The 25,045-nt window shown below is 38.4% G+C and overlaps 1 protein-coding gene and 1 non-coding gene across 2 annotated transcripts in view; both read right to left on the bottom strand.

The window, feature by feature from the left end:
• The window catches only part of LOC108697232 (V-set and immunoglobulin domain-containing protein 10-like 2), an 82,419-nt gene that overhangs the window by 52,333 nt on the left and 5,041 nt on the right, over window positions 1–25,045 (bottom strand). The window contains exon 2 of the mRNA XM_041571310.1: window positions 23,876–23,983. Coding sequence (XP_041427244.1) covers window positions 23,876–23,948 — 73 coding nt within the window. The 5' untranslated portion in view covers window positions 23,949–23,983. The remainder of the gene's footprint in view (window positions 1–23,875; window positions 23,984–25,045) is intronic.
• On the bottom strand, window positions 21,410–21,514 carry LOC121396681. The gene has a single exon (XR_005963123.1). It is a non-coding gene; the product is annotated as a U6 spliceosomal RNA (small nuclear RNA).

Below are 25,045 nucleotides of genomic sequence, written 5' to 3'. Positions count from 1 at the left end.
GGAAAAGCAGGCGCAATCACTCTGTGCGCACCTCACTATCTCCGCGCATCATGGCCAATAAAGATGGCGCCGAGCGCCATTTGGCGCGTCAAGCCCCAGACGATATGCAGGGCCCTGGAGGAGCTGCTGCAGAGAAGCTAGCTCGTTTTGCTAGGGGTCCGCTGTCACAACCTACACCAGCAGGTATGTCCACCCCTGACAGCAACACACTGGAGTCTACAGCCCTAGAGCCAAATACTGCTGCACTCTCCTCCCCTGACAACTTGCAACCTCTCACAGAGCCTACCCTAACAGAGGTCCTGCAGGCTATAACTTCAAACCACACTGCTCTGGTTGGAAAGATAGATGAACTCAGGACAGACTTTGCCATTCTGAAACATGATGTGCACAAGTTAAGGGAGAGGACAGGGGAGGTGGAACGAAGGGTCAGTGACATGGAGGATTACACTACACCACTGCCTAACAGGTTGCTGGCCACAGAAAAGCAAATAGCGTTGCTGGAAAACAAAGCAGATGATTTGGAGAATCGCCTGAGAAGGAATAACATAAGGATACTGGGCCTTCCTGAGAGGGTAGAGGGTAATGCCACAGAAAATTTTGTTGAAAAATGGCTGGCTGACACGTTTACCCGTACCACCTTCTCTCCAGCCTTCGCGGTAGAGAGGGCACACAGGATACCGGGCAGACCACCTCCACCGGGGGCCCCTCCACGCCCTTTAATTGCCCGTCTTCTGAATTACCGTGACAGGGACTCGGCCTTACAAGCGGCTAGGAGAGCGGGAGAAATACTTTTTGAGAACCACAGAATATCACTTTATCCAGATTTCTCTTCAGAAATTCGGAAACAGAGAGCAAAGTTCAATGAAGCCAAGCTACAACTCCGACAAAGGCAAATTCCATACGCCATGATGTTTCCAGCGCGACTGCGGGTAACAGACAAAGGCAAAGCCAATTTCTTCACTACACCAGAGGAGGTCATCCAGTGGCTGGAGATGAGGCCACGGCAGTCTCCACGAAGAGAATAAGGAGCTTCGTTATTCTGCTTCGAGTCGGCTTGACACAAGTTTACTCTTAGGATTACAATGTCGTTGTGGCTGCAGTGGACTGTATACTGGTTCTCTTTTTCTCACTGACTGTACATGAAGGAACTTTTCTCCGGAAAGGTAACGATACGGTATTTTTTGCAAAGCAGGACAGTTGTTAAATCATTTTTTCCTCCCTGAGCGGATGCGACAGGCCCAATGACATTTCCGTGCGCCTAGTAAGGGCGAAGTGTGAACACTAACCCCCCCTTCACAGTTCAATTTATTTTAGTTAGGGGTTAAGAGCAAACTCACTCTCACAAGGTTATGGAGTGCGTGGGGTGGGAATGGGTAAGGGTTAAAGTTATGGGGTGTGATAGTAATGTTAATTTTTACGGTGTCTTGCGATTCATGACCTATTGTGATTTCATGTCAATGTGCAGTTTTCTTTTTACTGTATCTCCCCCCGTACCCGTCACATTTCCTATCTGTAGGACTGATGGCTACCATTAGCGTAATGTCATGGAATGTTAGGGGTATGGGGGATGGGATAAAACGTAGACTGGTTTTTGATTTTATTAGAAGGTACAAGCCTCAGATAATTTTTCTTCAAGAGACCCATCTACTAGGTACGAAACTGTTATCCCTGAAAAGACCCTGGGTAGGCTCAATGTTTCACTCGTATTTTTCCAGTTATTCTAGGGGAGTGTCTATCTTGTTGGCCAAAACCTGCCCTCTAACGGTAGAAAAAGTAATTTCTGATAAACGTGGAAGATTTATCTTCTTACACGGCAATGTATTTGGCAAGAAATTTAATCTAGCGAACATATATGCCCCCCCTCCACCTACGGAGGAATTTTTTAGTGAAGTGACAGACACAATGTTACGTCTGCCCATGGCACCATTTCTCCTTATGGGTGACTTTAACTCGTTAGCCGATGCTGAACTGGACAAACTGCATCCTCCCCGTGTATCTTCAGGGCATTTTAACAGGTGGGTCTCCTCTATTAATCTGGTGGATTTATGGAGAGTGCGCAATCCCACTATCAAACAGTTTACGTGTTACTCCCCTGGTTCCAACAGCATGTCAAGAATAGATCTTGCTCTGGGTTGTCCTGAGATGAATAAATGGGTTAAAAAGGTTGAAACACTTACAAGAGGCATCTCAGATCACTCCCCCCTGCTTCTTACTTTCACGTACTCACAAGCTCCCATGGATAGATTGTGGAGGTTGAGTCCCTACTGGGCAAAGCATACTCATTTAAATGAAATCATCAGTACTAGTATATCAAACTTTTTGGCTGTAAATGGTGACGAAACCCCCCCGAATGTAAAATGGGATGCTTTCAAAGCCTATATTAGGGGTGAATTTATCAGCAATATTGCAGCCCTCACAAAAATTGCACAAGCAGACATAGCCCAAAAGACAGCAACAGCACAGGTTAATGAAGAGTCCTATATCAACTCTCCTACAAACCAATTGTATCAGAGTTGGCAGGCTAGTCAGAATGACTTGAAACTTGCCCAAGTGGAGCTTGCAAAAAAACATATGCTGTATCAGAAAGGTAATATATTTGAGCACGGGGATAAAAACGGGAAGTTATTAGCGCTGATAGCAAAGGAAGACATATCTAGCATGGTCATACCGGCTGTACGGCTTCCTGATGGAACAGTAGTGTCTTCAATAGACAAAATAAATCAGAGGTTTACGGATTTCTACACTGACTTATATAGCCCCAAAATAACCACCACCCCAGAAGAAATAAGAGAGTATTTGCGAGACTTGTCTATACCAAACCTGACTGAGCAACTTTCTTTGGAGCTAGCTGGGGACATCACGCTAACAGAGGTTGAGACGGCCATAGCTTCATTCCCAGCCGGGAAAACTCCAGGTACTGATGGCCTACCAATGGAGTGGTACAAACAGCATGTTAAGCTACTTGCACCTATCCTGGCAGATTTATATAATGGGGTTCAAAAAGGGGCTCCGTTGCCGACCTCGATGAGGGAATCTTTAATAATCTTATTGTTAAAACCAGGTAAAGATCCGTTAGAATGTAACTCGTACAGGCCCATTGCACTTCTTAATGCTGATGCAAAAATCTTAGCTAAAGTCCTGGCAACACGCTTAGCGCCCATACTCTCTACCCTAATTTCCCCTGATCAGACAGGTTTTATGCCTGGCCGATCCACGGATATAAACATCAGGAGACTGTTCACAAATATTTCCATTACACACGATAACTCTGGTAGTAGACTGATTGCCTCTTTGGATAACGAAAAGGCCTTTGATTCAGTTGAATGGGAGTATCTGTGGGCCACGCTGGGCAGGGTAGGCATCCCCTCATCGTACATTAACTGGATCAGAGCATTATATCAATTACCTGTAGCAAGAATTCGCACCAATAGCAAATTGTCCACTCCATTCCCGATCCTTAGAGGTACTAGGCAGGGCTGTCCTCTCTCTCCGCTGTTGTTTGCACTAGCCATGGAACCTATGGCCTGCCGGGTCAGGTCCTCCCAAGTAATTGAAGGGCTGAAGCTTGGCGATCTAACTGAGGTCATCTCAATGTATGCTGATGATACTCTATTATATTTACCGAACCCTCACCGGGCATTAACAGAAGCTCTAGCCATTATAAATGACCATACCAACTATTCTGGACTCAGGATCAACTGGTCCAAGTCAGTGCTTTTTCCGGTAGACCCTCTCCCTCCGGACAATCCCCAAAGGACTCTGGGTCTTAACTGGGTGTCCACCTTTAAGTATCTAGGGATTTGGATCCATGCTGATCTAACTAAATACACAGAACTTAATATTTTGCCTCAAATAAGATACATGGAACAGAAAAGGAATGCCTGGGCGAATCTACCGCTATCTCTAATAGGTAGAATAAATCTACTTAAAATGGTAATACTGCCGAAATTAACTTATGCATTTCGTCAATCCCCCATGAGAATTCCACACACGGTCTTTTCTAAACTAAAAAGCCTCATGCTCATGATGTAAATAGACAATGGTTTAAATCTTGCGCAAAAATATAGTAGACTTCGGATGCGCAAAATACAAAGGGATTCCACCCCAAAAATCGAATTCGAACAAACAGTTTGATATGCGCTTCCGTTTAAGAAATAAAAATAAAAATAAAAATAAATACACCAACTTTCAGTATCCCCCAATTGTCCCAAAGTTTCCCTATAGTCCACCAAGGTCCGGAGCCGAAGATGGTAACCCAGAAACCGCTTCCACAACTGGCGATCGCTTCTAAACCTTAAAACACAGAGGAAACAAAAACCGCACCGATGTGAAAAACTTCCAAAGCCGGTATCAAGGCCCTGCTCTGGTTACTACTCACAGGATTTCCCGGACACGGCTTGCACACAAGAACAGATCTGCGGTGAGGTAAGTCTCAGCTTGTCCTCCTATGCGATGCCGCTAGTATACTTCACAATTTCACGGTCCTGTGCGCTCGCTATCTCTGCGATTCTGTTCCTGAGCGTTCAAGTTGATTTGTATCCCACAGTCTTGGCGTCCTCTCATACACTTCCCAGGTCAGTCAGGGTCAGGCACTCACGGATTGATCAAAGGATTGGGAATGCCTTGTGCCCAAGGATGGAAAAAGTCAGAATCTGAAAATCCGCATCCCAGACCTGCCGAGGTTGCACACAAGTCACTGGGAGAGGTCCCAAAGATATCCTGATCTGAGCTGGGTTTCTGCAATAATCGAAAGATTTTGTGGTTTTCAGGCAAAGATCTGAGGCTGCAGCTTCCTAGCTTGCTGAGTTAGTGAGGCTGCAAGCTAGGAAGCTGCAGCCTCAGATCTTTGCCTGAAAACCACAAAATCTTTCGATTATTGCAGAAACCCAGCTCAGATCAGGATATCTTTGGGACCTCTCCCAGTGACTTGTGTGCAACCTCGGCAGGTCTGGGATGCGGATTTTCAGATTCTGACTTTTTCCATCCTTGGGCACAAGGCATTCCCAATCCTTTGATCAATCCGTGAGTGCCTGACCCTGACTGACCTGGGAAGTGTATGAGAGGACGCCAAGACTGTGGGATACAAATCAACTTGAACGCTCAGGAACAGAATCGCAGAGATAGCGAGCGCACAGGACCGTGAAATTGTGAAGTATACTAGCGGCATCGCATAGGAGGACAAGCTGAGACTTACCTCACCGCAGATCTGTTCTTGTGTGCAAGCCGTGTCCGGGAAATCCTGTGAGTAGTAACCAGAGCAGGGCCTTGATACCGGCTTTGGAAGTTTTTCACATTGGTGCGGTTTTTGTTTCCTCTGTGTTTTAAGGTTTAGAAGCGATCGCCAGTTGTGGAAGCGGTTTCTGGGTTACCATCTTCGGCTCCGGACCTTGGTGGACTATAGGGAAACTTTGGGACAATTGGGGGATACTGAAAGTTGGTGTATTTATTTTTATTTTTATTTTTATTTCTTAAACGGAAGTTCATGCTCATGATGTACTGGAACAATAAAATTCCCAGATTAGCTCTCACCACTTTACAACTTCCAATTCGGCAGGGAGGATTAGCAGCCCCCAATCTCTTCCTTTATTATTTAGCAACACAGTTGGTGGTTGTGAGGAATTGGGCCATTTCTGATGGCACGAATGCGTCCATAATACTTGAAGCTAAATTGGCAGGATCCTTTGAAGGATTAAAGAATTTGCCATATCGTGGCGCCTCTTACAATATTAGTATCTCCCCCCTGATGAAGGACACAATAAAGGCCTGGCAGTTGGCTCTTAGTTATTATCCTAAACATCGACATCAATGCTCTAGCTTTGCCCCACTATGGTGTAACCCCTATCTAAAGCAGCTGGAGTTAATCCCAGACCCTCAGCTCTGGGCGAGATATAATATAAAATACATCTCTAATGTCATAGCAGACGGTAAACTTCTTGATTTTCAAGCCCTGAAGGTAATCTATACTTTACCGAATACTATGTTTTTCAGATATCTGCAATTACGACATGCCTTTGTAACTCAATTTCGGAGTGACACTGTAGACATTGCACTGAATGGCTTGGAGGCTGGGTTACATAAACAGGTGTTGGGCAAGCCACTGTCGTATTTTTATGCGCAATTACAGGATGCTAGGAGTGCCCCACTTAGCAAACTTCGAATAAAATGGCAACGTGACATTCCTGAGCTCACGCAGGAAAACTGGGATGAATCACTTAATTTCATTTTTGAGGGAGTGATTAGCAGTAAAGACAGAATGACACAAATTAATTACATGCATAGAGTTTACTTTACCCCACATCGTCTGCATACGATAAATTCTTCCATTAGCTCGGAGTGCCCCAGATGTCAGCACTCACCTGCGGATTTTTTTCATATGGTGTGGATCTGCCCTGTGATAAAAACGTACTGGAGAGCAGTTGTGCAACTCATAACAGAAAAAACTGGTATCTTTATACCATTGGAGCCCAGAGTACTTTTATTGAGTCAGGTAGAAGACGTGTCTCCAAGGAGGGCACACTGTACCTTAATTTCTATACTCTGTATGTATGCTAAAAAATTGATTGCGCTAAACTGGAAATCTAGGGGTGGACCCAAGGTTCATGACTGGGAACAGCTTGTGGATAATTCTCTTCCAATGTACAAACTTACATATATGAAAAGGGGCTGTCCTGAGAAATTTAATAAGGTGTGGGGATTGTGGATTGAACAGGACCCTGAGCTTTATCCACCTTGATTTGTTAACTGTATGCTCTGTGTTCTCATTTTCCTTTACCTGTATAATAACATCCAGGGGCAATTGAAGATGTTACGGGAACGACTGCTGGTTTACTTAACGGTAACATGTTGCACAGTAATAAAGTAGTAAATAAGGTAATGGATACTCTGTGGATACCTAGGATTGCTGATGATAGAACTGTATTGTAATGACATTCAGTGATATGTTTAGGATTTGAAGAATCTCACAGACACCAAGTTATTGCTTTTGTTGTTTATGTTTTATTTTTAAATCTAAACTGTTTACATGATACACATAGTATGGAACAAAAATTGTATCTATGGCAGATGTGTTAACCGACTGTACCATATATTTCAATAAAAAGAATTGTTAAAAAAAAAAAAAAAATATTAATCTACATTTAGGGGCACATTTACTAAGGGTCGAATATCGAGGATTAATTAACCCTCGATATTCGACCCTCGAAGTAAAATCCTTCGACTTCGAATATCGAAGTTGAAGGATTTACTGCAAATACATTCGAAGGATTTTAATCCATCGATCGAATGATCGAATGATTTTCCTTCGATCGGAAATTACTTAGAAAGCCTATGGGGAAGGCTAACATTGGTGCTTGGTAGGTTTTAGGTGGTGAAGTAGGTAGTCAAAGTTTTTTTTAAAGAGACAGTACTTTGACTATCGAATGGTTGAATAGTCGAACGATTTTTAGTGGAAGTCGAAGTGGAAGTCGTATTCGAAGGTCGAAGTAGCCAATTCGATGGTCTAAGTAGCCAAAAAAATACTTCGAAATTCGAAGTATTTTTCATTCTAATCCTTCACTCAAACTAAGGAAATGTGCCCCTAAAAGTTAAAGTGTCTTCCAATTGGTCTGCTTTTTTACAACAAACTGTGCATCCCTCACAATTAGTTAGATCTATAAAGGATTATAATAAATTGGTTCTCTCTAAAAGTTGGAGGGTTCAACAGTTTAAACTTGTCCACCTGGGATATGGAAAACTATTTTTCATTGACAAGTCACTTAAATCGAATTCTTATTGCCCAAAATGTAAGAAAATGTATGTAAATTTGTTTCATTATTTCTGGTCTTCATCTAAAACTGAAAATTACTGGAGTGACCATAGACTAAAAACTAATTTAAAGCTATCACCTTTATTGCTTATCAGTAAAGAGGAGAGATCATCACATTTTGTGTCAGACTCTCTAGTCCAAAAAGTTCACAAACTGTTATAATTTTTTGGCAGCTTCCTAGAAAGCTTTATTTTATTATTGGTTACTTAAAGAAATTCCTATCATAACTGACATTATTTCATACCTTAATCGACTGTTAAAGCTATAGTGCGTAAATTTAAGTTGTCCTATAAAGAGACATGGTCACTTTATTTTTTTTCAACTGTATTTTTTTATTTAAAATTACATGAAAAAGTAAGTGGTACATTTTCAAATCAACACAATATCAAATACATGACATAGGTTTTGAGGTGTACAAGATAAAAGCAAGCCATACAACATCATTGGTCAAGACATACATCAACAGTAATTCTCAATATTCGAACCCAAACGACTGACAACCTAGAGGGTCCAAGACATTCTTCGGGGGGGAGGGGGCTAAATGGAAACCTGTTCTCTATACATAAGTGAGGAACATTTCTCACCTCCACTCCTCCACAATTTATCTATGTTAACTTTGAGATGGTCACTTTATTTTAATGTTATCATCCCCAAGAATAAGGTTCAGAGCTTTAAAATGCTTCAGATTAAGTTTTCTTAAATGATTTATGTTCTTGAACCTGCACCTCTATTGTCTGTCACTTTGTAATATATATGTTTATTTTTAAAAATGTCAGTAAAATGGAAATTACTGCCACATAATTCGGATTAGATTACTTCAAATATATAGCTCAATTAGTATAGCAGATAGATTTAAGAAAAATTTCCCAAAGCTTTGCCCCAGAAATAGTCAGTCAGCAGATGGCTTTCCAAATTGATGATGGCAAATGGGATTCTGACATGGTTGAGGTTTTTTGGTTAGTTTAGCATCAGAAGGGGAACAATCGGATGATCTATTATTTACATTAAGGGATATAAAAAGATAAATTTGAAACAGTTATGATTTAAATGGGAGTTGTCTAGTCTTACTAATTATCTAAAAAATAATATGGCACCTCGTGGTCTTAGGATATGGATCTTACGCAGGAATAAGTTACGAATAGGTGCAAATAAAAATATTTGAAGTGTCTTTATATGGGTCTTTATTGACTCTTTTTTCAAGCTACCTTTTTCAAGCACCACCACCAGTGAATATACTAGGAGTGGCATTTAAACATGTGATTATTGGTAGGTATGTAATCTACTTATTTATTTTAAATAACTGGGACCACGTGCAGAAGCGATTGAGACTGATAATTAGGTGAATGTGCATTTGAACAATGTATTACAATTGTGCTGTATATATTTTTTGTGTCTGGATTATTTCCAGAACTCAACTTTCAAAATTGCATTTATTAAGGTATTTATTAAGGGTAAAACTTCAGCATCTAAAAGCTTGCCAGTTCATATAGAAGTCTACAGGAGCTGCCCTTGGCAAATGTAAGCAATTGTTTCAGTTCAATTCACTCGAAGCTTTTATATGACAATATGGGCCTTATATATATTTGTGCTTTATAGACCACAAATGTATAGTCATTTAGCGAATTTAACAAAAATAAGATGCATACTAATGAAAAACATTGTAGTAATTCCCTTCTAACTTTGCTTAGCTTAACACAATGATAAAAAAAACCTACAAGAATTCAGTTCAGCCAATGGTTGTCATATAATATTCTATGGTATGTTAAAAATGTAGATGCTCAATTACATTAAATATTTTAAATTAGAATAAAAAAACAATTCTATGCATTCAAGTTAGCTGCACTAATACACATTGCCCTACAATCGAGTTAGTAGAGGGGAATAATTAAAAGCAGAAAAGCACAAAGACTGTGTGTGGGCTCTGAAAGAGTAACGGCATCTCAGTCTCTAGGACAGACTCATAAAATGAAAAGCAGTTGACAGGTCTGATTCCAATAAATAAACTGACATCATTCCCTTTGAGGGTCTGTAACTGTGCAGAAAGAGTGCTCGATAAGGATATTTTAGAATGTGATAATATCAGTGGAGCAGGAAGACTTGTGAAGGTACAGAGAAGCTAAATGAATAGATAATGACATAAGAGCCAATGTTCTAGTGTCAAAGATGTGTTGACTGTAATAGCACTAGTTCCATGGCACGCATTAACACTGCTAATTTATTCCAGGTATGGAAGTGATACAACAGAAAGTATCACATGTTGCCTAAGCCAAATGATTATGACATAAAAAAGCAAGGACTCCATCTTCCATGGCAAACAGTAGAAAACTACAAACAATAATCATGTCTGCCTGGTGATTGGCAATGACGCCACTTAACCAGCCTGGCACAGGGCCACTAAACACTAGTGATCTCCCAGGGAATTCCCAAAATGATGTCAGTATGCCGGTGCCATCTTTGTCTGATAAGATTTGACCAAAATTGATGTCATGTTTATACAAGTTAAATGAGAAGTTTCACAATTTGACTGAATTTACAGTATTTTGAAACCTCTGCTATGCCATCCCCAGGACCTTATATTCTACAGATGGTGCTCTTTTTTTGAAACACCTCTATTGTAGGGGCTGCAGTCCAGTTTGGAATGTGCCAGATTAATTTACTAAAGTGGTTTAAAGTTTTTAAGACTACTGTATTTCTACAAATAAAGTAATACAAACAAAAAAGTGCCCTCTCCAACATTGATAGGGTTACTTATTAAAGTCAGATTTTTTATGGTTGGAATTATATAGAAGAAAAATAAAATTTTTAGAAAAAAAAACTAGAATTTTTCAAGATTTATTAAACTCTGATGGTGTTAAAAGTCCAAATAAAAAAGTACTCCAACTGAGACCTGCTGAGTTCATGTACGTCAATGGCAGATGTCCTCTTGATATCCTGATCTGTGCTGGGTTTTGTTCAATAATCCAAAGATTTCCTGGTTTTGGGCATCAAATCCAAAAAAATCTGAGGTTTCGGCCATCAAATCCAAAAAAGTCACAGTTTTCGGCAACAAATCAGTTAATTTGTACAATTCTAATTATTTCACGGTTTTATCAAGTTTTTTCCCTGCACAATACATTTTCGCAAAAATGTATTCATAAATAGTGGAGAAAAGTCTGTGTGGATTTGGTCGGAGTAGTTTTCAGAAAATATTGAGAACTTTTCAGATTTTGATAAATGACCCTCATAGTGTCTTTCTCTTGTGCTTAGAGCCTTGTTCAAAGTATTAGGCACAGTGGGCCAACTGGTATTAGGTGTAAGATAATTCAACCACAACATGAAAGTGACTGGGCCACCAGCACCACAACACAGCTCTGCAGTTAGAGGGGTGCTATGGGGCACAGTAAAGTAAAGACTAACAGATAAAAAAGGTTGGGGATCCATGGTTTAGACTTTAGAGTGTCAGCAACTAATCTGACTGAGCTGCTACTAGAAAACATGATGTGTATTTACTGGAAACAAATGGTCTCATTTCCTAACACAAGCACAATAGTTCTTGTATCTAATTCATGCCCCTAGCACTAAGTGGCCTGTTCAGTCTGATTTGATGAATTACATTTAAGGAGCAAAGTACAGAATGCACAGAATTCAACACCTCACAGGTTGTGTTGACTAAAATTGATTTGTATTGTGTGGTGTTCATGCAAATCACCTGTAGATGTCACTGTGCTCATACTTATACTGTGCATACTTCCTGGTAGCTTAAAAGTGAAAGTAAAAGTAAAAGCTTACTGTTATACCTGCATGACTCTGCTAATAACAGACTGTTATACTCCACTCATCCTCAGCTACCCAAAACATAACAAATGGCGACAAGGATGGCTCTTCTACCTCTGCAGCAGCCTGCACCTTTTCTTCCAAACCCTGGTGAGCCTACAATACCTTTTACTGCTTGGATCCGTATGTTTGAAAATTACATTATTGCTGCTGACCAAGGGGAGATTTCTGCTGCTAGAAAGCTTTACTTATTCACTGCCTGGGATCAGAGGGACAGTGTATATTCTATAGATTACCATTACCTGATACTTATGAAACTGCTCTTACTGATATAAAGGACTTTTTTGTGCCAAGAGTAAATATGGTTGCTGAAAGATAAAATTTATGCCAACGTGGACAACATAATGGCGAATCCACAGAACAATTTGTAGCAGCTTTGAGAGAGCTGGTTGTTACCTGTGGGTTTGCGACTCTAACAGATGAAATGCTAAGAGACCAAATAGTGGAAAAAACAAACTCACCTCGCATTAGAGAGAGACTGTTCCTAGAGCAGGATTTAACCCTTGCAAAGGCTATTACAGTTGCTAGCCAAATTGAAACAGCAGTGGCAGAGGCAAAAACTCTCAGTCAGGGAACTGCTGGGAATGTACGGAGTTTCAACGGTGTTTCAACACTGTGGCCTAATAATTCACAATCACAGGCAAAATACAGTGCTAAGGAAAGGGATTCACCTACACTGCAAAACCGTACAGCAAATACAAATAGAAAATACTGCTTTTGCTGTGGTTCAACACAACACACTGCAAATCATGTTACATGTCCTGCAAAAGCCAAACGGTGCCGCAACTGCACAAAAGTAGGACATTTTGCTAAGATCTGCCGTAGTTCTGCTAAAGATGTTCATGAAGTCACTACTACAAATGTGACAGTATTAAGTGTGGATAAAGCTGGTACATTTATTCCAGACAAGTTTATATGAACTGTCAGTGCTCGATACAGGTTCAGCTGTTTCTATACTACCAAAGGATATTTTCTTGAAATACTTTGCAAAAGATCCGCTTGTTGCACCTGCCCTGAAACTGGTCACTTAGTTAAAGGATCCAATCCCTGTGCTTGGTTGCTTGCCAGTGACTGTACAATTTGAATCAAATACTGTAAAATGTGACTTTTACATTGTGAATAAGGGTACTGCTATACTTGGAAGGGATCTCTTTGCTGCATTAAACCTACAATTAGTTGATGGTCTCATTAATACCGCACCAGTGCCTGCCACACAGCCTGTGTCTAAAATTTCACCACAAAGCAACACTTCACTGGGCTGTGCATAGAACTTTGTACACAAAGTTTAGTTGAGACTAGATGTAAAACCAGTACCATTTCTTGATTCAGCATGGGAAAAACATGCTATTGATATTGTTGGTCCTTTTACAGATGCTCCTATAGACTGTAGATTTGCTATAACCTTGATAGACTATTACAGTAAATGGCCTGAAATTGCAATTGTTTCTCATATAACATCAGCTACAATAATAACATATCTGTCTACAGCCTTTAGCAGAGAAGGTAATCCAAAGGTGTTAATATCAGACAACGGACCACAGTTGAGTTTGAATCCTTTCTGAGAGAGAGGAATATTGTGCATAGGAAATCTTCAATGTATTACCCACAAGCAAATGGAGAAATCATGCGATTCAACAGAAATCTGGAAGAAGCACTACAGACAGCAAATCTAACTGGGAAATCTTGGAAAGTATTTACAACAGAGTTCCTACATAACTACAGAGCAACGCGCCATGCACCAACCCAATCATCTCCAGCTGAATTATTAAATACCAGACAGATGCGCACTAAGTTACATGTTGCAGACATCAAACTTCCACAAAATACTGTGCCTATAAAATCATCTACTGCTGACATTGTGAAATGTCAACAAGCCAAATGCAAGACTTATACTCACAGAAAACGTGGTGCAAGAGAAGTGCTCTTTCAGCCTGGATCTTTAGACAGAATTAAGAAACAAGGAATACTGAAACAAGGACAATCTAAATTTACTATACCACTTGAAGTGAGACGCCAGGGAGGACCATACACATATGAACTGTCTGATGGACGCATATGGAATGCGAGTCGTCTTGCTCCTGTTAGATATGACTTTGGAGAAGCGCCGTTTGATGAATGACATTTTCCTACTCCTGATGTCAACTGCAATAGGCCTGAGGAAAGTGAACCCATAAGGTTTACTGAGAGAATCAGAAAACTACCTGCATTGACCAAGGACTATGTGCTGTGAATAATGTATATTATTGCTTTAAAATGCATACTGTTTAATGTTGCTGTTTATTATAGTTGTCCAAATGCTTTCCTACTATAGCGTGAATACGTGGTGTTCATGCAAATGGCCTGTAGATGTCACTGTGCTCATACTTATACTGTGAATACTTCCTGGTAGCTTACTGTTGTGTAATGCCTGCATGACTCTGCTAATAAAGCAGTGTTATACTCCACTCATCCTCGGCTACCCAAAAAATAACATACTGATTTGCAGGAAAATGCTGCATTGGTTAATATAATAGCAATTTGCACTAATATTTTGCACTGCCTTAGTATATAAATGCTATAAAGGTTTTTAAAAGTGAACTACCTAAACATGTTTTTATTTTTTGTGGGACTTTAATTTTTCTGTATGTATTTGTTGATAAATTGTTTACAGACATTCGAGTCAACTTTGACAATTGCACATTGCAGCATTTCTGTGGCTTGATGCCACGTTGTGAGGTCATTGCTGTACAATAGAGTTTCTTTTGAGGGCTCTTGCAGCTGTTATTTCTCAGAACTTTTCTCTATAAATATAATTTTATAAGAGTACTGCCTAGTGTTCTGCATAGCTAGAGCCGCCAAGCATGTAGAATACATGTTTCTTTTCATTTCTTTCATAGTTTATCCATGTACAGTATATTCAATCTTTACTGTCCAACACAAATCATTTTTGTGGCCAGAGAAACTGAACTAGGTCAGCTGTAATAGTGAGCTCACAAATTCTGGCACTTACATACTGTAATGCTAAAATTAGCTGTTATTTTTTAAATGCATTAATAGGGCAGTAACTCATACAAGCTCATATATGCTTATAAATCTATGTGCTCCCCAGGACTATTTCTGTCATGAAGAGTGATTAAAACCTAATATCTCAGAAGTCATTCCTACAGTGCTGGAAAGTTTTTAAAGGAAAAGTAAACCTAGCAAAATAAAACAGTGTAAAATTGCTCACTTTTGCAATTTACATTAATATTTTTTCCCATATTAGAGCTTCAAGTTTTCATTAACTGGCAGTAAAATAAATATTGTAACAACGGCACCACCTGCTAGTCAGTTCTTGTAACTGTACAGTCAGAGAGATCCGCTTTCTGAAGGAAAACAGACCAGTGTTTTGATGTTGCTCTGCTCATAAAGGAGATGGGACATTTGAGACTTCTGATCTCTTCCTGAGCAGAGCAACTTAAGAGTCTTCACCTTCTATTTACATGATGTCATAGCCTTATGGAGGAATGTTTTGTAGTTGTGGATATTATGACAAACTGATTGCCTGTACACGCACTTTTTGGGGACAATTCAAAATGGATCAGGAGCATAAAGACAGGGGCACCGGGTCTTCAGGCAAGAACACAGGTTTACAAATTCTGCTCGTTAGCATTGCAACAACACACAATCACAACTTTTCCCCACTCTGAAGTTTCATCATACACTTTAGACTCAGCCACATGGTCTCCCTCTACTCCTTGCTGCAGCAGGCAGCACCCTCCCCCCCACCCTCTGGGAGTTCCTAACACAGGCAGGTAACATTCCTATTTTGTGCTCTGCTCAGAGAGACCTTCTTAACACTCTCATTAGAATTAAATACCTTTCCACAGGACAGCCATCCTGTGGAAATTGAGCTCAAATATGCAAACTGGGCCACTGGAATGGATTATCTGGCTCACCTGTTCCTTCCAGAACACTATAGCTTCCAGGGCCAGACAGCAAAATCCTTTAAACAGAAAAACCCTTCTCTGTTTAGTCACATCTCCCACGCAGCTTACATCTCCCACTATGGAGAAATTAAAGGCAAACACACCTTTTTACACATTTCCTTGATCTCTCTAGCACTATATAAAGTCTTTATTATTCATACATTGTCAAGCAGTCGGAGGGATGTCCATAGTTTATTATCGCTTTTGCTCAAGAAAATGTCCAGCATCTTCTGGAGAGCTAAGAATGAAATAAAAGAATTTTAATCTAATTTTAATCTAAGATTTTAGTGGACCAAATAAATTGCATAATAGATTTGGTTTATTTCTCTAAACCTATATGTAATGAACACCACTAATTTTTCCCAGGTGCAATAACCTATAGCGACCAATAGATTGTTTGCTTTTAGACCAGGTGATCAATATATGCTACCTGCAGATTAGTTGCAATGGGTTACCGCACCTTAGCAAATTTGGTGTCTTTTATTACCTTATCCCAAAATTTAAGTAATATTTATATATATATATATAATATATATATATATATATATATATATATATATATATATATATATATATATATATATATATAATATATATATATATATATATATAATATTTATATATGAGCAAGTTGGTTTATCCTGGTTTTTCACATATTTAATAAAGGTAGAAGATTTTGTTTAACCACAGTGGATGGGTCGGCAGTAACTTTGTGTATAAATTGTTCTTCAATCAAAACTGATTAGATTTCTGAAAATTGCTATTATGGTTGCTAAATTAAGCAAAGTTTTCAGATTAGTTTAGTAGGTTGGAAAGAGCTATTGCTGCGTCAGTGATAAAACAAGTTTATATCTGCCAAATAAATCACCAAATTGATAGTGTAATTCTTTGGCACTGCTATACGTTAGATTGCGATTGTCCATAAAACTTTGTACGGAAGGCTCCGGGATGAGGAGTAAGAGAAGGGGTGACAAAGGACAACCCTGCCTTGTGCCATTATTGATAGAAAGGTCTGGAAAGAGTGCAATTGACTCTTTGGCATGCTTAGGGATTTGTATAAAGGCATTTTATTCAAGACAAACTATTCTAGGTAATGAAACATTCAATTTCTATTGCCTCTTTCCAGCTTTCAAATGTGAATGACCCCAGGATTCAAACATCTCTAGCTCATTGAGGCTCCACTTTTGATATTGTTACTTTTTATGCACTGCAGTTTTGATCTCCAGTCCTTAATATAAATAAGCTAGAGAGAATGCAGAGACATGCAACTAAACTGGTTAAGAGAATGGACGATTTACATTATGATGGTAGACAGACAAGGTTACGGTTGTTTTCTCTGGAAAAAAAAGACGCTTGTGAGGGGACATGTTTACTCAAAGTACATTAGAGGGCTTTATAGACAGATAGTAGGAGATCTTTTTTCCATAAAATGGATCATCGCACCAGAGGCCACCCCTTTAGACTAATGGAAAAAAGATTTAATTTGAAGCAATGTAGGTGGTTAGTCACAGTGAGGACAGTGAGGTTGTGGAATGCACTGCCGGATGTTATTGTGATGGCTGATTCTATTAATGCCTTTAAGAGGGGTTTGGATAATTTCTTGGATAAGCATAATATCCAAGGATGCTATGATACTTAAATCTGCAATTAATATGTTTATTGATGTATATAGTTTGTGAGTGTATGGAGGGGTTGGTGTGAGTGTGTGTGTGTGTGTACTGTATGTGATCTTGGTTTCACTTAGAGGGGTTGAAGTGGATGGACTTTGGCATTTTTCAACCCAATTTAACTATGTAACTATGTTTTTTTATTACTCTAAATCACGATATATTTGTGATTTATTAAGTGTTAAAACAACAAACAACTCTAATACAAAAGTTTAACTTTCAAGGTCATATCAAATTCAGTAGGAGCTGTCCAGTTGTACTATTTTTCTTTATTTAAAGCTTTTAGAGGTTTTGGGGGTTTTCTTTCTCTAGGAATTGCACAAAACATTTGAGGAATTAGAGGGATTTTTTTTATCCTATTTGGATAATTCTGCATTTTTTTCTTTCATTCTTGCTTTTTATATTTGGATATTTTAATAAATTACAAGGCAGTCTTAGTTTTAGGGAAAAATACTGCAGTTTTTGTTGTGGTTTCTATAATCTCGAAAATACTAAAATGAGAATGTTGATAAATGGGCCTCCCCAAGTTTTTTTACAGAGCAAATGCAGATCTAATCTGATTTAATCTGCTCTATGAGGTGTATGCATGGCATTGATCTTTCTGACTTTTTTCTGTTTTCCAGGAAAAAATGTCATGTGTATGGTGACAGGCCAAATCCAGGTTTGTAAGAACTTACTTTTTTATAATTAGTGTAGATAAAGTGGAACCAAGATTTAAGAGCACAATATGAGCTTCATGGGCAATTCGTTTTATTGTATCACCATCATTTGTCTGTTACAAGGTTGAAGGATTGGAATACAAAATCTCAATTTACATACAATTTAAATGGTTCAAAAAAGCAGGTACAACACACAAAGGGAATCCTAGAATTTATGCCAAGTAAATTGCAGGTGTAAAAACATAGTTCTGCCCTTATAGTGCTATGCACTGTGCCCTGCATGTATTAGGCCCAACGATAAATTCAAAGCTTTAGATTACATTGAATCAAAGGCAATAGGACCTAAGGATTGTTAACTCTCTGAAAGACTATGATGTATCATTACAAAAAAATTATATTGCATTTCACTTATTTCTTTGCCATTTAGGAGTGAGTACTTACTATTACTTACTTACATTAAAAGGTCAACCACAAAGGAAATTACATATTTAATCAATGTAATCTTTATCTTGAATATGATTCCTTTAACCACCTTGCTCTTCTTAATATAATTTCCACATTCATTATTATCAGTTTGCTTGTGGCTAAGTATTCATAATTCACTATAGTTTCCTAATGCAAACAAGACCCTGGTACATATCAAAAGGGAACAGTAGTGTAGAATACACAATAGAAAAACTGCTGGTTTTTTTCCAGAGACATTAAGTAAGATCACTTCTCAAAAAGCTTCATATGGATCTTGTTTTTTTTATATGATATAAAGAAGGGAGAAAGAACAGAAAGGGCTGCAAACCTACACCTACTATTTAACAATACTTAGTTGAAAGGCAAAAAATACAGGGCAATTTTAGGAAGTAACCACAAACTGAGCAAGGTTGTGTTCTCTACTCCAGTGCTCAAACAAAGAGTTCGGGAATAGTGTAAAAAGATAGGGCCATAAAGCAAATATCCTGCACTTCACATATTATCTGAGTCAGCACAGGAAAAGCTATAGGAATAGTCAGGTCTTACCCTTTTGTAGGTCAGAGAAGGTACCAAAAGAGACGGTATAGGGAAGGAAACCAAAGGTGGAAATATCCCTGTATCACATCCCTGCAGACAACAATTAATAAGTCCCACAAAAGCTAGATCTGCTAAAGGCTGTATATTTAGATAGGGGAATAATGATCCTAATTTGTGGGGAATAAATAAATATATAAAGAAAAGTGAGAAACATGAAAGATATGAGATATTTTGTAAATGAACATGCAAAATATGATAAAAAGTAAACCACTAAAAAGGGAAAGGAAAAAAAACAATTAAAGAGAAGGAAGGTGAAAAGTAAGGAGAACCAAAACGGTAAGAAATGGAAACATGGATGAGAAACGGAATGAGAGAAGCCCGAACTATAAGTCCATAAAAGCCAATTTTGCTTTAAAAATGGAAAAGAAACGGAAATTAAATGTGCTAATGCTTAAGGCATAATATAGGTTAGGAGAACTTATGTAGAGTAACATTGTTTATTTGCTATATACTGTATAGAAGGGGGGGGCAAAAAAACTACAGAGTTATACTTAGTGAGGTCCTAATTTTCACTATAAAACCTTGAACATGCATGCCTATGGGAGAGATCCTATTACCCAGCACAGTACAGACCACACACACCGAAAATACAGAGAAAACACAAGCTGAGCCGGCAGCCATGCTCTCGTTACACACCCAGCTTGTGGTTAACTTTTCTCTTTTTTCCAATATGAGTATGTGCTTGCAGCTCTAAGTATTTTTTAACCTCTCATTTTCTGGAGTTAATTCTAACAGCAAAATTATGACATAAAAAAGGCAGAAAGGTCTACTCTTCATGAAACATAAATAAATATTGTATCTTTTATTGGTTCTCATAAAAGCCCATCTTTTAAGATAATGCTTTGTAACTGTTAATTGTATAGAGCCAATTATTTCCAATACCGATGTATTCAAATTATGAAAAGTATACTGCACGTGAAAAATACCTTGAGTAGACTGTGGGCCATATCCAGCCCATGGGCCTACAGATGGACAGCCCTCTTTTAAATGGATTGTTTACCTTAAAATATTTACTTTTAATATGGCATACAACTTGATATTCTGAGATGACTTGCAATTGGTCTTCACTTTTTATTTTTTGTGTTTTTTTTAATTATTTGGCTTTTTGTTCAGCAGCTTTCCAGTTTGGAATTCCAGCAGGTATCTGTTGCTAGGGTCCAAATTACCCTAGTAACCAGGCAGTTGTTTGAAGAAGAACATAAAATATGAAAAGGAGAGGAGAGGAGCTGAATATTAAGTAATAAAAAGTAGAAATAACAATAAAAATTGGCTGCAATATGCAAAGAAGTGATCATACTGTGGGCCTACGGGAACCCGGTGAAGACTGAAAACCTGTTTAGTTGATTGATAGGTTGATTTCCACCCAGATATCAGTCAGACAGGCCCTTACAATAATAATGGCGGGATGGCACTTGGATCGCTTTGTTTTCCAAAACCATACTAATATGGTTTTGGGGCCACTGATCCCAACAACCAAAGAAACTAAGGGGTCAGGCACCTGAATGAAGTTAGGAGATGGGTATGGGATGTGCCACCCCCACCCTCCCTTCTTCATTGTCTAATGGAAGCAGCACTCTTTTTAAGGGGCTAGCAACAGGTCTTTATGTTTCAGAGCACAGAGGCCTGCAGTAATTTGTGCAAAATGCAAAAAAATGGCAGATTGCAGATTTTTCTTAAAACTTTTCACACTGCTTCCTGTTGTTTAAATGAGCCCTGTACTTATTGTAAATTACTTACGGTATGTATCTTTTCTGACCCTCTTATATTGATTTTCCATTCTCGCTTTCAGTGCTACGTGTTACGTGTAATGAAGTCATAGCAACCAGAGAGCAGATAAAATTCCTAGCCTGAAAATATTTTAAAAGCCACAAAAATAAAGAATGAAGAGTAAATGCACATTGTCTAATGATGTAATTGAAGGAAAACTACCTTTCACATAGTTAATTGGTTCTAACAGTATTTGTGTATCACTCTCTCGCTATATATATATATATATATATATATATATATATATATATATATATATATATATATATATATATATATATATACACACACACTGTATATTTTCATTAAACAACAGACTTCCTTTAACTACATTCTAGTAAATTCTTTTAAGGGATGGATAGCAAAAATTGGAGTTGCTAATTAGAGAACCAGCATGTTTGGACTGGCAGGTGAAGAAGAATTTGTTCCAGAGAAACTACATAGCCAGATACTTAGTTCTGTTATAGAAATAACTAGCCCGCCAACACAGTCCTCAACAATAGCCAATGTTTTTAGAAAACATGGAATGGAATTATAGGATAGGAGAACTACACTCTTCCTCTAGTCCCATTTATTTTATTAGTGTGTACAGTGGTAGAATTACTTTAGAATTAACTTTCATTATGCTGTAGTATTTTAAAAGAATTGTTATGTATATTTTGTCTAATTATTATTATTATTATTATTTTTTCAAATATGGAACGCTTCATGAATTTTTGTGTAATCCTTGTGCAGGGGCCATGCTAAACTTCTCTGTCGTTCCAATTTTAGTATATGTGCTACCGAAGAGATCACTTTTTAAAAAATATTTAACTTTTTTTTTTGCAGCTTTCTGCCTTATAATTTGTAGTAATATAAATAGTGTTATAAAGTAAATAAGCCTTTCAGATAACAGTAGTTTGCCATGGCCCGAGTCTTTTCCACACTCTACTACAACTCTAATCCTGATCTAAAGTCCCCTTCAAAACAAGTTTGCCTATGTATGGTGTCCTCTGGTGGACCTCCCTAACCGATCTGGTCAGAAATTGATCTCTCTAGTAATTTTTTTTTTGTCTCTTTTCAGCTACTTTTCAGCTATAAAGTCCAGACTGGATAAAAAATAAAACACTGGCACAATTCCTGGCATGTTCAGAATCATGTGCTGTTTGCTTTGTAGATTCTTTGCATAACAAGACTGTCAATACTGCCTACTGGAGGTTGCAGGAGGCTCTGCATTTAGCACCTGATGTCCCAGATCAAACAGGCGGGGACCTAGGAGGTCCACTCTGTTTTATTGTAGATTGTTCTTGAGAGAATAGGCTTTCCTGAGTCAGGCTTCTAGGACGGATTAGGTGACTGATATCGCTTTGGGAGATTGGATGCGCATATTAGACATCAAAGATGCTTACCATTAAATATGTCATTATTGCAGAGCATCACTAAATGCTCTTGAAATCTGGGGATTTGACAATGGTATTTTCAGTTCACCCTTCTGCATTTTATCCTGGCAAAAACCATAATAGTCCTGGTTACATTTGTGGCATCCCTCTGATGGCAGAGAATAAGAATTTTCAACTATTTGGATCATCCTAATGTGCCCCTTAGTGCACACTTACCGAGCATTTCCACCCCAGGGAATGTTGCACTCTGCACTGAAAATCAGATCAAAAATCAGGTGAAGGATGCCTACATACCTCCACACCCACCTCTCCTGGATACAGAGGTGTCTAACACAGCACTCTATCCAAAAGGCAAGCCTCAGGTCAAGCTGCATGGCAATTGCTGTTTTTTTGTAATTTTTACACTGCTTGCTGCATTGTAAATAACTCCTAAGATCATCCTTCTTCAGTTGTCACAGTATCCTAAATGTTGCTATAAGTCAGCAACAACTCAGTGAACCATCTTCTTGGAGGCATGCACAGACTCTTTCAAGGTGACAGCGACTCTCATGCTGGGTCTCATGGGCTCAGCTATTTATCTAGTTACCTGGGTCTAAGGACACATGAAGGTTAACCCATGGCCAGAGGACCCTATACAAGTCTCCCTATAACCTACTCTCAGTCTAGAATGGTTAGTTAAGCTGGATTGTCTGTCAAAGAGAGGTACTCCTTGTTCATGGAAAATTGCTATCTCTAATTACTGATGCATAATGCTTGGGATGGGGAGCTGTTTTTGAAGATCGGGAGTAGCGCAATATGTGTAGCAGCAACTTTTCAAAGTAAGTCAAAGTAATATGAGATGATTTATCTTATGTCTTAGACGTGTTAGACTTTTTTGCAATACGCCTTGAAAAATGTGGTAGTGGTAGTATTTTAAGGATTAAAGTTTTTTTGTAATCTCATCTTTTAAGGAAGTGAGATGGTTCTGGCATACCTATAGTTCTTATATACCTTAGTCATCAGATTTCAAACCTACAGGGGATCTCACTGTTTGATCTTACCCTAAAGGTTGAAGGTTTTAGGCTGTATTTAGAATGTTTTTGATTTGTTATGCTTAACAAAAAAATAAATTTTATAGGTAAACTAAAGGTTTAACCTAATGAAACACCCCTAAAAAATAAGAACACAAAATAATGAAAGGCTACAATTCTGTATTTGACTTCATAATTTCACACTATAATTATTGGTTGTTTGTAATTTGTCTGATGTATGTATAGCAACTACAGGTGGTGCTTCATAGCACAATAGGGCCTGGGCCCTCACGTAAATAAATCTGCCTTTGATTATATAGGAAAGTAATAGCCAAAAAATGTGGAGCAAATATAGAAAGACAAAGGTGAGGGAAGAAAATAAACAAATACAGAAGAAAAAATGGTGGTTGGAATGATTGAGCAAGAAAAAAGTTCAGTGGAAGAACATGTTAAAGAAAAGAAAAATTCAGTCAGTATATCAGTACCAAAAATTAAAGAGGCGTGGGGCCAGGTGCAGGTCGTGCAGCCGGGCTCCACTCTCCCCCTCCGGACACAGTTTTCTTTGCACCTCCGCATCAGCGCCAGTGTTCGGAAGGCCCCAAGGGGATGGGTGCATCGCCGGTAATTACGCCCCTGCAGTGAGTAATACATAGATATGGTGCTGGCAATCCAAAATGATTCTTGTGATATTTGGGAATTATTGGCATATAGTTAGACTGTCTATAATAGATTTCCAAGGGCTAATCCAATAATCCAAAATGACTTACCACTGTAAACCACCCATCTTAGAAATGTATTTGGGAAATTCCAAGAAACCCTTTGGGAAAGACAGCACTCCATCTTTAGCTATAAACACACTGGCTTTACATAGAAACCTAGAAGAGATTCCAACATCATATTTCAGTTGCAACTTATAGTTATTTGTTATACTTTGAATATTGGTAATTCATTTAAAACAGCAAGACATAATAAAATATTGTATCTGCCTGCCATTTAGGCATATTAATGCTTAAAATCATGTTACTATAAATGTAACTTTTTGACTACATGAGTTCTTAATCCCAGCTCACGGCAAAAAGAGAATGTCATTTTACATGGACAGGAGTCCAGTCTCTCAATGAAGCAAGGTTGGCAAAAGCAGTTGTGAGTCACTATAACAGCAGCTATCATCAAATCATTAATTATAGATTGTTCCAAGAAGGTGTTTTTGTTGGAGGCCACCATGTTTTTTCCTGCATAAAACAACATTCTAATATATTGTAATTCACACCTCTTACAGGCGCCAGTCTGCAGGATTCACAGCTCATTTAAAAAACGACATGTCCTTAGCAAGAAGGTCGGAGGATAAAAGTCTGACGCTTAAACCATTTTATAAATTGAACAGGGAGAATGAAAATGATTATTACAAAAAATAATGCATTAGCTTTCCTATGTAGCACTTCTAAATAGATAACTGCAATAAGACTACAGGGTTTGTTTGTTTTTTACTATAGGAGGTATAATTATACAATCCAGTGGTATAAAGGGGACAAAAGGAAACCCAGGTAAAGAAAGAGAGGAGAATACAGTTGTTCTAATGCAATGAAGTTACGCACCTGATGCCATGGTTATATAACTAAATAGTCCAAGAATATCCCTGCACCCAATGTTAGAATGAATCCCCATATGCAGGGAACATTCCTCCAAACACATTTATTTATATTATGACAAAAACAAAAAGGAACACCCATCAAGGGAAATAAATTACAGATTTAAGTCACTGCTGAGTGCTAAATAGTTTGAAAATGGGGTCACTTTTTGTATAATGACACCATTAACATCTATTGCTTTATATTTCACTTGTACTGTATATATTATAAAAAAAATATCTGGGATTTGTTTTACTCTTTGGAACAATTCAATTGTATTATATATGTTAGTTTGCCTGATTTCTTTTC

This window comes from Xenopus laevis, chromosome 7S (assembly GCF_017654675.1).
Source record: "Xenopus laevis strain J_2021 chromosome 7S, Xenopus_laevis_v10.1, whole genome shotgun sequence".
Taxonomy (NCBI): Eukaryota; Metazoa; Chordata; class Amphibia; order Anura; family Pipidae; genus Xenopus; species Xenopus laevis.
The sequence above is the reverse complement of the archived record's forward strand: the minus strand, read 5'-3'. Positions and strand labels throughout refer to the sequence as shown.